Here is a 14,317-nt window from a genome sequence, read left to right as displayed (position 1 = left end):
AATTGGAGGTTCTGGTCAAAGTTTGGAAAGACTGTTGTGTGTGTGTGTACACACGTGTGTATGTTTGTGTATGCATATCACATGCCCTTTATTTGGAAAGAGATTTATAACAGCTAAGGCCCTTTGGAAATTTTTATTCTTTAAAAAACAAAACATTGCCGACCAAGAATTTCCCTTCAACTTGGACCTCATTCTTTTGGGATATGCAGATAAGGGCAATTGCTTTTTCAAGGTAACTTTGCTTGGTGACTAACACTTCACATTATCTTGACTATCCTCTCAGGAACCCCCGCCTTCTAGTCCTGGTCCAGTCCTTTGATTAGCAGGAAAATTTAAGTGGTTTAGCACAGATCCATCTTCACTTGATCTTCACTTTCATATTTCTACCAGCAGCTCTTACTTACATTAGTGAACAATTGAAAAATCTTGAATGACTTTCTCTTCTATTGATATTTGAATCATTACAATGACATTTAATAGCAGCAGAATATTAAAAGAAGGGATTTTTAAAATAGTTTGTAATATGAATAAGCTTGTCTACATAATTTGAACTCTGATAATACAGGCCTATAAGCTGACATGATGATGCTATTATGAAAAACAATATTTTTGTCTCCTTAAAAAAGTCAGTGAAAATTTCTACTATTAAAAATACCCCCAAAAGAACAGAAACCTACACACTTTTTTAAATCCAGGGAAATTAACTGGAGAAAATAGAATGTTTGGAAAATATTAGGATCAATTCAAATAATTTCTGAACAATAATTTATCAGAAGTTTTCTTCCCACTCTTATTTTCTCTGCTTTCTGTATTACTAAATTTTCACCAACTCAGAAAAGCCACCAGATGGCAGTGGAGAGTTCAATTATTTTACAGAATGTAGTTCAAGGAAAAACTGGAAGAATCCTCTTTTCAAGTTGAAGTTGTTCTTTTTCTCTGATATGAAAATATATTGAAGGGAAAATGTTAATTCACTAGTTTATGGAGACCTTTTCTCATCACTGATAAAAATAATTTTTCTTTATCATTCACAACAAATGTATGCCATATATGGGATACAGACTAACTGGAGTATGGTTTTAGAGATACAAGTCAAATGCCAGTGAAAGAACTTTACTGAAATCAAGGTAGCTGTGTTAGTTAGGAAATATTTCAGTACAGGTAGTGAGATGTACATGATAACTGAATAGTGTTTAGGATACCCACAAGAGGCTTACTGACTCTTTTTAAAGAAATGCTTATATATAACTGGCAGAGATTTTAAAACTTGGCAGTTATCCACTGTCATTGCCTTAAGGCAAGATTTTCCAAGCAAGGCAACAAACACTCCAGATGTCTTAAGAGACTACAACTCTATGAATTGAAATCTGTCGAAAATAAGCAAAAATGGGCTAGGTAAGACACAGTTTAGTATTTTGAACAGTTAAACCTAATTTCACTTAGACTTGTCACCATCTGCAAGGAGAAGTACCTTATTTTTACTTTAGTTTTGTAACAATATAGCATGTACTTTTCAACAAGACTAACAATCGCATGTTTTTTTCATCAAACCTCTGTTTTAAACTGAGTAACATCCTCTGCTCCCTGGCATTAGGACAAACTGTGTAGCATAAAATTAAATGTAATCAACGATGGGCCTCAAGTACTCTGGCTACAAACTTTAGCCATCTAAATGTGTTTGATCAATTTGCAAATATGTAAAATACGTTACAGAAAAAAAGTGTCACTTTATGTACTGAAGGTGTTCAATAAATGCTTGTGAAATAAACATAAGGATAAACTTCTATTTCTACTGATGCTGTTGCAGCTCAAAACTTTTGCTAATGAAAAAGGAAACAGGTCCCGAAAGGCTCAGGGACTTGCCTCAGTGAACAAAGCTTATGACGGGCTGGATTGAAACCCAAGTATCTTAATTTCCAATTCTACGGGTTTCATAATACTCATCAGAACCACCTAAACCATTTCAGGAAAAAATAATTAAAATCGAGAGTTTTTATGATCATCATTGTAGACAAAAGTCGGCATGTCAATATTAGTTGTCTGTAGAAATGTCCTGCCAACTACCAATCGTCAGCATGAGATTAACCATGGCAAATTTTAATACACTATAAGCCACTTTTCCCATCTGTATGAAGGGAACAAAGATTGAATAAGTATTCTCCTGCCTTCAGGAGATTAGTCTATGGCAAATATATCTCAAATCTAAGTAAAAGAATTTTTGATTGGCTGAAGTTTATCCTTTCGATAGTACAATTATTCTCATTATCATGGATGACTAAGAGTTTTACACTTGTTTCACCAAACAGACAAAATAATAAAAGTAATAATTTCTAAGAGTTAAGCAAACTTTAAAAACTAAGTGGCACTTACACTTATTTTGTATAATACAGAGGGTGCCAAAAAATGTATACACATATTAAGAAAGGAAAAAACTGTATTAAAATGATTATACTCAATATATACCGATAACAAAAGACGAATACAAGTCACGTTTGACTTCTGCAATTACCAGAGGTGCTCAAAGTGGTTCCCATCAGCGTCCAGACACTTCTGATTACAGCGAACTACTGCTTGAGCATAGATAGTATCTCTTAAAATGTGTAAACATTTTTTTGGCACCCCAGTATATACTTTAAAAAAAATCAGACAACTTCTTTCAGATCTCAAGATGAAATCACCCTGGATTACCCAAGTGGAGCCTAAATCCAATGACAAGTGTCCTTACCAGAGAAGGGCAGAGGGAGATTAGAGACAGAGAGGAGAAGGTCATGTGAAGATGGAGGCGGAGATTGGAATAATGCAGATACAAACCAACAACACCTGAAGCCACCAGAAGCCGGAAGAGAAAAAGGAAGAATTCTCCCATAGAGCCTTCAGTGGGAGTATAGCCTTGCAGACACCTTGCTATTGGAACTCTGGCTGCAAGAACTGGGACTATCACTTTAAGTCACACCATTTGTGTTCATTTATTACAGCTGCCACAGGAAACTAATACAACTCCAGACCAATGAATCCATCAGCTCAATACGTCCCGTGATTGCCACAGCTCATACATTCCAAACTGAACTCATCCTATTTCCTCTCCCTGAGAAAAAACAGTGCACCCTCCATTCTATGTAATTGGTAACACCATCAATATAATTTATCTTCAAATTATTTCACAATCCATTTCGAAACATTAATTTGATCCCAGTTATTCTTCCTCAGAAACATGTTTTCAGTTTCTTTGACTGCTTTTCTGGCCTGTAGTATAGCCGAATGATTTTCATGGAGTCCCTGACTGGTCACTCTGCAATTCACTACAGTCTTTCCTACAAGGAGTGTTATATGTCTGAAAGCAGATGTGACCATGCCTCTCTCGTGTGTGACCCTTTATAGCTTGACTGTGTCTTTCCTTCCCTATCAAGGCAGCTTTACTTATGGATTGGCACAAGCATTTGTGAAGCACTATCACATAAACACCAAGGAGTTTCATCTTTATGGTGTATAGAAGACACCACAATGAACAAATCTGCCAAGGCAGAGGCCCAACCTCAAAGACTCTATTTTCTACTAAAGGGATTTTCAAAGCAATTAAATATTTCAGCCCAAACTTTTTGTTTTACATGTTGAAATCCAAAATTCCTTGCAAGACATATGAAACCCTTTATATGCTATGCCCAGTCTACATTTTGGGTTTCATCTTAGTCACTAAGAACTACCCTACTGTTCTCTTTAAATAAGTGATCCTTTTCAAGTTCTGGTTCTTTAGAGATCTTTAGTATGACTGATGACATCACAATTCTCCTATTACAGAATTCTGTTCTCCACCGTTGTTGTTGTTGTTTTTCCAAACATCCCACATGTACTCATCAAACTCAATAGATTTTAACTTCTGTCTTCCCTGTTCTCACTGCTGTTACTTTCAGTCAGGAAATCACTTTTATGTCAGGCATTTTTGGTTGAAAGGAACACAGGCTCCTTTAGGATACCACAAGGAAAAAGGGATATTTTTGAAAGTGTATTTGTGGATTGCAGATGAATATTAAATTATCAAAATCCAAAACATCATTAGCGTCTATTTCTTCTTGTTCTCCTTCCCTGTCTCCCTGCCTCTTTCTCAGCCCTGTTTTCTTTTCCTTTTTTTCCTTTTCTCCCCAACTCCTTCTCTCTCTCTCTCTCTCTCTTTTAATCATGGACCACAGATCACATGGTCCCTTCAGCAAAACTTTTTAACTTCCTTATTCTTATCTCTCCCATTCCCATCTAGTTCCTAACTGACCATACTTCTCTACTGTCTAGTCCAAATTCAATAATGTTTGACTGACATAGCTAACTATCACTTGTAGTACGAAGAATAATGCCCTCACCTCCTCGAAGATGTTCACATCCTAATCACTGGAACACGTGTTACACTACATGGCAAAGGGTACTTTGCAGATTTGATTAATTTAAGGATCTTGAGATGGGGAGATTTTCCTGGATTATCTAGGCAAGTCCAACGTAATCACAAGGACCTTCATAAGGGAAACAGAGAGGCAGAAGAGTCACAGCCAGAGGAGAAGTTATGACAACAGAAGCAGAGGTGAGAGTGATGAGGTCTATGAATCAAAGAATGCAGTCATTACTAGAAGCTGGAAAAGGCACTGAAACAGATTCTCCCCTAGAGCCTACACCAAAAACACAGCACTATCAACGTATTTCAGACACGTGATCTCCAGAAGTGTAAGATAAAAAAATGGTACTGCTTTAAGTCACTAAATTTTTGGTGTTTTGTTGAAGCAGTGATAAGACACTAATACAACAGTGTACCTAATTTCCACACCACCTCATGGATCACCTTCAAGCTATTAGTAGATCGCCCATGGATCAGGGGTTCATCCTCTGGTCCAGCAGTGGTCCCCTCTGTGCTGTTGCTAGAATGAACATCAATTCTTCAACATGACTTAAAATGCACCACCATTGACTGGCTCTTTACTGTGACCCTCTACCCCTCACTTCTCCCTTTAAATATATAGAAGAATATATCTTTTATCACCTCCATGATACAGTGTCACACTGTCATGTTTATTAACTTGAAATATTCCCCTCCCCGCTGAAATCCTATTCAACTTGCAAGGTTCATCCATATGGACTTTGATCTTCTCCATGTACATTCACCACGAACAAGGCATCAGTCTGCACAATTAACATTCATCTATACCAGCTGTATATAAAAGTTTACTGACAACTAAAATGGAACAAGTAAGTTTATGGTGAAATTTCATAGGCATAACAGATGATTATTAAACAAAGATACTGGATAATTTTACTTGTCAGGAGTAAGTTCTATTTGTTTGTTAGACTTATTCTAATTAAAGACAATTTCAAATGAATATTAAAATTCTTCTAGACCTAATGTCAAAACTTATTTTTAAAAATCAGGATAAGTAGAAGAGGGGGAATATTATTTTTTCCCCTAGAAAAATTAAACTGCATTTTTTTTTTTCACTTCAAAAAGTAAAGAAACAAAACCTCAGAAGTTTGGTCTTGTTAGCTATCCCAAAGGAAAACAAAGGAAAAATGCTTCATACTTTTTGACATACTTGACAAACTGGGAATAAACATATGGCAACATAAAAAAAGGCAAATGCTGAGGGACTAACTAGTTTGTCTCTTGCTCATGTGGAATTAAGCGCATTGACGTCCAGGAATTCCCAAAAGAGCGGAAGCACATAAATCACACTGGCATGAGATGTCAACACCCCCACTAGTCTTTCTCACTCCTATTCGGTGGAATCTCACTTTCCTTGCACACTAGCATAATTTCTTTTACTTAAAGAATGAGCCAGAAATAACAAACACAAAGATTAGATCCTAAACTATCCTTATATTTTTTTTTCACTTAAAGTAAAACAAAACTTTGTTTTAGTAACATATTCTAATGGCTACAAGTCCTTACAGCCATAGTATTACACATCCAATAAACTCTCAAATGCTTAAGAACTGGATATTCTTCCTAATGGCTAAACTAAATTATTCTTCGAACAATTCACTTTTTTTGTTTTTCGTTCTATTCTTCAGAAATAACAACAACGAAAATTAGAACCTAAACTACCCTGAACTTTTATAAATTATTTGTGCTTAGAGTTACGAGTTGAGAAAAACCTCTTGAGAGACTTGCCTTCCTCTTGCTCTCAGGAAGAATGGCATTTAAATCATTTTACACAAACAAGCGTCCATTGTCAGATTCTAGAATGAAGAGAATATCAACCCCCTGTGGTAACCTTTTTACTCTCGAATAGCTGGCTACTTAAGGTAGCTTTTATATATCTTAAATACTTTCTAGAATAAGATGTATTCTTCTGCTGTAATATTGCCTCTTATTCTTCTCTAATAATTGTGAATACTTTTCTTCTATACTAAAGTCACTTGCTTATTTATCACGTTATCAGTAATCATGAATGACACCCTTTTCATGGTGATCTGTATTGAACAATATTATTAAAACTAAAATATCTGTATAATCACAGTCCTTCTTTAAAGCAGCAATAAATGTAGGAAAATTTAAACACAGTAATATTTAAAGAATCATATTCCTTTCCTTCTAACAGATTTTGACATGCATTTCAAGCTCATGAAAACATTCATGATTTGCAATGGTTCACTGTCTTCATATAAACTCTTAGCATGTCTTAGATGTTGCTTATTCTGAGTTTACATATTTTGCTTCAGTAGTCTCATATATTATACTAATTTCTATTTATGTAAAAAAACAGTTTTTCTTAAAATCTCTATTTCATTTTACCTCTATTTTTCTAAAACTGTGTTGGTCATGTAGTATCCTCACTGATGCAACTCAGCCTGAACAATAAAGCCACACTTAAATTCATTCATGTAATCATTATTTCATTAAGATGTTTCACTGAACCCTGACTCTGAAACACACACCATATTTGGAACAGTAGAGGTTATACGCATATATAAATCATGGTCCTTGAATTTACCATCTTATATTCTAAGGATGGATATGAGAGCAAAGAGAAACAGACAAAAATTCTGGATTCCTTTCTCTTCCCTCATCTCTATATCCAGGTCCCTCTAGCTTCATGTCTCTTCAGTATCCCAAATTCTTGGGCCAAATCACAACTTACACTTTAGTTCTCCAGAAGTGCTATACTCATACTTTGTACACAATAGTCCCTGTCGTGCGGGAGACCCTGCTCTCTGCGCCATTTGTCATGTGGGAGACCCTGCTTGCTGTGCCATTTGTCCTGCGGGGCGGCCTGCAGGGTCTCTGGTCCCGCTCCCCACATACGAATGCAGGATATGGTGAGACCAAAAAGGAACAACCACAGAGCCATAGGTAGGGGAGTCATACCACTATGGTCTCACTGGAGGCTGGGTTCACCGGACGTGCGACCTGCTGTCCATTTTTCTGCCAACCCACCGACGACTCTCCTCCACTCTCCTCCGCTCTCCTCGGCAATCCTCGGCTCTCCTCCATAGCCGCAGCAGTTATATTAGCGACCAACTGGCTCACTGGCTACAGCCGACGGCCAACCAGCCACAGCCGACGGCCATCCACTACCCGAGCCAGCACCTTTCCACGTGAGGCCGAGAGCCTGGAAACTACTTTCCGGGGCTCTGTCCCCACAGTCCCTCAACAGTTTACGTTATTTCCCTGCCCTTAAATCCTACCCCACATTCTTAGTTACACAATATAAAAAGAACTATTTAAGAATAGCCATTATTAACAGAGACCATAATACCGTGTTTCCCCCAAAATAAGACCTAGCCGGACCATCAGCTCTAATGTGTCTTTTGGGTCTTATATTAATGTTTGCTCCAAAAGACACATTAGAGCTGATGGTCTGGCTAGGTCTTATTTTGGGGGAAACATGGTGTCCTCTTGGAAAGACCGAGCATTTCATTGACTTTAACCCTTCAAACAAACTAAAGACAATATTTTTAGTTCAAAAGTTCTACAAAGACACAATGGAAATATTCAAAACAGATTCTTTAATTTTCATACAAATACACTAATAAAGAAGAAGGAAGGAAGGAGGAATGGAAGAGAGGAAGAAGAGGAGAGGCAAAGAGGAGAAGAGGAGGAAAGAGGAAGAAAGGAAGCAAGGAAGGAAGGGAGAAAGGAAGGAAAGAAGGAAGGAAGGAAGTGAGGAAAGAAGAAAGAGGAGGAGGGAGGGAGTGAAGGAGGGAGGGAGGCACGGAAAGGATAGGAAAGATGGGAAGGAAGGAAAGGCAAGACAGACAGACACAGACAAACCAACCAACAAGAACATTAACCTAACCTTTCTAAACTGGTTAAGATAAAAGACTCTCCAAGCAAGGATTTGCTTTACAGGTGGTTTTTGTACAGAATTCTACAAATGATAGCAACTCAAATGTTTACTCAGTAAATTGCTACAATGCTTCATACACTTGAGGAGAATGGGTAATATTGATAGTCTTTGCATTTTTCTTCAAGGGCTGCTTATAAAACCTAAAAAGAAGGTATAAAATTGTTCCAGGGGAAAACCTATCATGTAACAAAGGCTGAATATCTGCTTCCATAGATTAAAGGCCTTGATGCTAAATGTATGCAAAACTTTAAAACATTACCTAAGAGGCCAGATTCACGACTTCAATCCTTAATTGTTGTAATCATATACATACCCAGAGTGATATTTAAAACAAAACATTGTAAAGTTTATTTTTAATATTTCAATCAAGGATAATATGATGATATAACTGCCTTATTATATTTAATTTGTTCCTTAAATTAACAGCAATGGGGTTGTAAGCCAACATGATAAAAATAATATATCTCCAGTTTGTGTATAAAGAGCTCCTATTGCTTTCAAGCTAGTTCTGTTAATGAGAAACAAATACCTACTTCTAAATTTTTATGGAATGACCATATGTGTTTATCTAAAGTAAACACTATACACAATTGATATGCTATAAAAAATTTACCATTACTCTGTGCATTATCATATTTAATATGTACTTGCTTATTAAAATATCTAGTTCTGCTTTTCTAGTGGCCACAGGGATCTAAACCACAGGTCTAAAAACAATATTCTAGTAAAAGACATAGGAAAAGCATTGGGCTTCAAATCATGTTTATTGAACTTCCAAAAAATTTATAAAACTGAAAATAAAAAGAGAATTAAATGATAAGAACAAAGATAAGTAGCCCTCTGGGTGAATATGCGAGATTGAACATCAAAAATTGATTTTTTATTCCCTGGCCTTGATACCACTGGTTTTATAGGTTGGGCTGGGCGTGAAGAAGGAGCCATTAATCTTTTGAGGAGAAGATGACAAGTGCGTTCCTCTCCTACTGAATCTACGGCAATCAGTAACAGAGCTCTTTAGTAAGCTACATATCTACTTCTCTAAACAAAGGTGCCATGGTCACAGGTATCGGCTGAAATGAGTGCAAGCTGTGAAAGTGTATGCATAAAGTAATATTACTTATTCCCAAATTGCACACTTAAAATTCAAGAATCAAACAAACTTCCATCAACCTGGGTTTTAACAGATACTGGGGGAAGCTACCATACTTCAAAGTATACAGAAAAGTAAAGAAATCAAACATGCCGCTAAATCCCAGTACCTGCCTTATTTGTCATTTTTACATAGAAAACACGTGGGGTTTTTGAGAGGTATGAAGTAGGTATATGACAATTATATTCATAAACAGAAGAAAAGAAGATCTCAGAACTTCTGCCAAACTTAGGGAAGCATTTTATCACCACCCTCCTAAAATAATTATGTCATTAAAATAAAACTTGAATTTGAGACAGGCCGTTGAGTTTTCTCAGGTATCTGGAGCAAAAGGAGATACGAATTTTCCAAGTGTCCCACATTTCCACCTCTGCGCCCTTGCTTCTCAAACATACGAAGTTACGCCCCAATTTCATAAAAGATTTTTCCCCAAATTAGAGTTTATGTAGAATGGACCTGTCACCACTATTTGATGATGGAAAAGTCATACTTGCATTTTGATAAATAAATCATAGATCTGATATACACAAAACTGAAAAAGAAACAATTTTATGTAATCAAGTATAATAACCAGAAAAATGAAGTTTTTAAGATTCAATCAATATTTCTATTTGGGATAGTTTCATTTTGTTATAATATTTGTACAGATGAGTATTTCTCTTCTACGTGGCCAGTATCTCAAGATCCATGTTAAATACTTTTAACATAAATTACTATTCTAGAAAATATCACTGTTGTAGAAATTATCAGCTTGCATCACGACTTACTCCTCCTTCCACCTACTCTAACTCCCAAGGGTATGCTCAAATTTCCTTGCAAGTGGCAAACAAAGAAATCAAGATACCTGCAATTTGCCACTAATCCATTCATATTACAAAATAAAACACTATATCATAATCTTGCCTTAGAGTTTTCTCTCGTTCAAAAAGACCCACCAAGAGGAAAAAGTCAAATAATGTATAAACATAGAGACGCTATTTTTTTCACGTTGCCTACAACCACATCAATGGCAGATACAACAGCTCTACAATAATCAAAAAGTTCTACAGCCAACAGTCTCAGTAAAATTCCTTTTACTCTCAACCCTGTACCATCCCCTTGTCCATGCACAAAGTAAGCCTCAATCCCTCCGCAGACTTAAGACCAAGATGGGGCTCATGAGAGCAGACTTGCTCTCTACTTTCCTTGCATGGGGCCTTTTTCATTAGGTAATCAGCGTGAGTTTGAAGTTTCTTAATCTAAAGGACTGAGAAGAGTTGCTGCAGCCCCATCTCAGCCATTTCATTCCCTCTCCTTTCTGAATTCCTAAGATACTTTTGTTCGTACAATTCTTGATATCACAACACTCTACAGTCTCTTGCACATTATCTTTTCTTTAGCCCCACTGTCTATCTAGAACTAATAGCTAACACATTCTAGTTCTATCAACTAAACACAATACATTTCTTCTGACATTATATCTAAAAACTATGGCTACAAAAATCTTGTAACCCCACGTAAAATGTGAGTGTGGCAAGTCTTTCTATCACCAGTGACTTATTAGACAAGAAACAACTTCAGTTAGATAATATTTATTCAGTTGTCTTGTACATTTCACAAACGCCATGTATCAACAGCCAACTGAAAACCAAGATGTCTGACAACATGTAAAGTTTTCCATAAGTTTCAACATAATTCTATTTAGCAGCTCCTTTGACATCACCATTCTACTTTACCTCTATCCTTCCTACTAACATATTAGGATGTTTCTCCACGACATTTTTTTAAAGAACGCTGGTGTATTCTTTAAACATTTGCAAAATACCTGAGCGGATCAGCTGAAGTACAACCCTAAAAAGAGTCTGCCCTAAGCAAAGCTGACACTGAAATGGTAACAGTAAAAGTTAACGTGAAAAAAATTCACAATATTTCCATGTAAAAATTAAAATAGCACCCTTTATAAATGAATGTTGAAAATCACTTATTAAAATGAAATCAAACTGCAAGGTTTGAGTACAGAATCCATTCTAATTCATGGTAATTAACAAAACAAGCCACATTTTTTTCCAACTTATTTCCACCTTTCTAGTTCCCTATGAGTATGCTCCACTCATTTAAAGATATAGCTACAATGTTTCCACAATAAGGATTCCCGTTAACTCTCAACCTCTCTACAAATGGCACATGTGTAAATATAGCACCATCACTTCAAGCCATAAAAATGAGAGAAAAGGAAGGAAGGAACACTGCTTACCAGAGCCTCTTTTGGTCACAACCTTCAAACTCTGAGTAAAAGTAGCATATAAGAGAATCAAGTGCGGAATCGGAGCTTTCATCTTCCAGCTCTTATAGGCTGTTCCCTAAAACAAAGATAAAAAAGAAAATATATACTTTAATATATACATATATATATATATATATATTATTTTTGTTAGAATTCTGATCATGGACAAGTGGGGCAATGAATTCCACAAAAGGGAAGAATGTGAACAGGATCTGTATAGTCTCTATTCCCATATGTTGTGGTTCCTAAGTTAAATCAAAACCAGTAATGTCAAAATTATGTCTCCATAGGCCTCCCAAACTGTTTTAAAATCTTATGGTCGCTTAAAGTTTAAAATTTCTCTCTATTGAGAGGATCCAGTTGTGTTTATTTATTTATTTACTTATTTTATTTTCACATTTTTATTGGGGGATAATGGGAGGGGGCTCGTCCCTGTCAGTGGAGCTGCTCAGTTTCTTCAGCTGGCCCTGGGGGCCCTTGGGGTGCTGAGCACATTGAACATGATCCCATCATCTCAGACGGGCACTGGATAGTTGTAGGGTGTGACCTGGTTGATCATGGCAGTGTACTTGGTGTAAGGGCTGGTGGGGAGGCAGAATTATAGTCCTGGCCATCTTGGTCTGGGCGGCAGCCTAGAGAATCTAATTGTGTTTAAGTAAGTGGAAACAATCCCTTCAAAAAGCCTATTTCACTAACAATTTACTTTTAATATAAATTGCCAAACATTAACATTTTTAATGTTCCATGCTGCAACAGAATATGGTTGTATTCAGTATCACTCTTTCCAATTGAGAAGAAATCACAAAATCTCTGCCTCTAAAGACTTAATTATAATTTTGCAATTCTCTTTCAAAAAACTCTAAAAGATACTTCAAGAGAATTTAAGACTATGGCTCTATTGAAAGAAAGTACACTGTCTATGAAAGCTACAGGAAGATACATCATTTCTTCCCATTACAAGGCTTTCAGAAGGATACAATAAAGGACACTAGCCTAGTGTCTGGATTTCAAAAGCGGGAAATATTTCATCTGAAATTAACTGAAATGAACATTGTCTTTCTTAGAAAATCACCCCTCTTTTATTTTTCTTATAAGACTGAGATAGTAGAGCTGAAAGACTGAATTTCAAAAAAGTAGCAAGTCAGAACACAGTTCAAACGTGGACATGACAGCACAAGTTCTTTTGCAAGACAGTTGAGGACTAATCACACTCCGGTTTCCATCACTACAACTTTATTAAAGATGAGGAAGCTGAAGCGGTGATTTCTGAGGCACATTTTTTTTTTCTTTTTTTCTTTTTTTTTTTCTCTCTTAGAACCTCAGATACCTCTGAATACTTTTAAATGACTAATTCACTCATATTAATAAAAGTCTGTTAAAACACATTTTAATTCACAAAAAAATCCAAATCCATTCATTTGCAGTAAAGTGTCACCATCATCATTTTAGTCAGAAAGTCAGTGAATTCTTAAAATAAGCATTGAGAATAAGCTATTTTAATTCCAGTTCCTTTAAAATGATTATAGCCTGTTTCAGTTTTCCAACCAAGGACTTTGAGTCCACATAAAGACATAAATGACACCTAGTCCGAAAAGCCGACTCATCAGCCACATCTGACAAACTGTCACATTAAAGTGCAAGCCTGATATATGGTGATGGAAGGACAACTGACTCTGGGTGGTGAGCACACAATGTCATATATAGATCATCTATTATAGAATTGTACACTTGAAACCTATATAATTTTACTAACCAATGTCACCCCAATAAATTTCATTAAAAAATTAAATTAAAAAAAGTACAAGCCTGACTCATGCATTTTTAAAACCCGAATCTCATTTCCCAGCCAACACACTAACTGGAGCTGCAGGAAATCTTCAAGTTGATATCTTCAGCCTTCAGGTTAGCAGTGAGAATCAGATCTTCTCTCAGTGTGACTTTAATCAGCGCTGCCCAAGAATCTCCAGGATCCAACTATACACTACAAGACCTTCCAGCTTAACTACTTTAGTACTTTCCTCTAGTTCAAAATACTATTCCATTACTCATTTCATTTCTATAAGGCATAAAAGTTAGTTTGCAATTCTATTTCTTAAAATTAAATCGGTTTGGAAAGCATCAATTTGGTAGCATCAAGATCTTTAATTGAATCTCTTGAAACCTTGGGTATCAGGGAAAACAAAAAAGTATTACATAGCATTTCACAGATTTAACATCTTGGTCAATCTACAATAATCTTTACAAACTTCTTTGAGGTAATTTATTGTATCTTAAAAGATTAAACATGTGTAGCCATAGACATCCAAGCTTTGCCATACTTATTGCATAATTAAAATTCTACTCAGAAACTATAATGCAAACTATACACCGGGAGTGCCCAAAAAATGTATACAAGTGGACACTTTGGTCAACATTGCTCAAGCAGTAGTTCATCATAATCAGAAGTGTGTGGACACTAATGGTAACCACTCTGAGCACCTCTTGTAATGGCAGAAGTCACATGTGACTTGTATTCATCTTTTGTTATCAGTATATATTGAGTATTACAATTTTAGTGCAATTTTTTCCTTTCTTAAAATGTGT

General features: G+C 36.1%; 1 protein-coding gene across 1 annotated transcript in view; it reads right to left on the bottom strand.

Moving 5' to 3' along the window:
- Positions 1–14,317, bottom strand: part of IL1RAPL1 (interleukin 1 receptor accessory protein like 1) — a 1,306,826-nt gene that overhangs the window by 1,090,604 nt on the left and 201,905 nt on the right. The window contains exon 2 of the mRNA XM_074323621.2: positions 11,705–11,810. Within this exon, the coding sequence (XP_074179722.1) occupies positions 11,705–11,786 (82 nt within the window). The 5' untranslated portion in view covers positions 11,787–11,810. The remainder of the gene's footprint in view (positions 1–11,704; positions 11,811–14,317) is intronic.

Source organism: Rhinolophus sinicus, chromosome 18 (genome assembly GCF_057876585.1).
Source record: "Rhinolophus sinicus isolate RSI-liver-muscle chromosome 18, RSI-T2T, whole genome shotgun sequence".
NCBI classification, from domain to species: Eukaryota; Metazoa; Chordata; class Mammalia; order Chiroptera; family Rhinolophidae; genus Rhinolophus; species Rhinolophus sinicus.
Note: the sequence above shows the minus strand (reverse complement) of the source record. Positions and strands in the feature narration are given on the sequence as shown.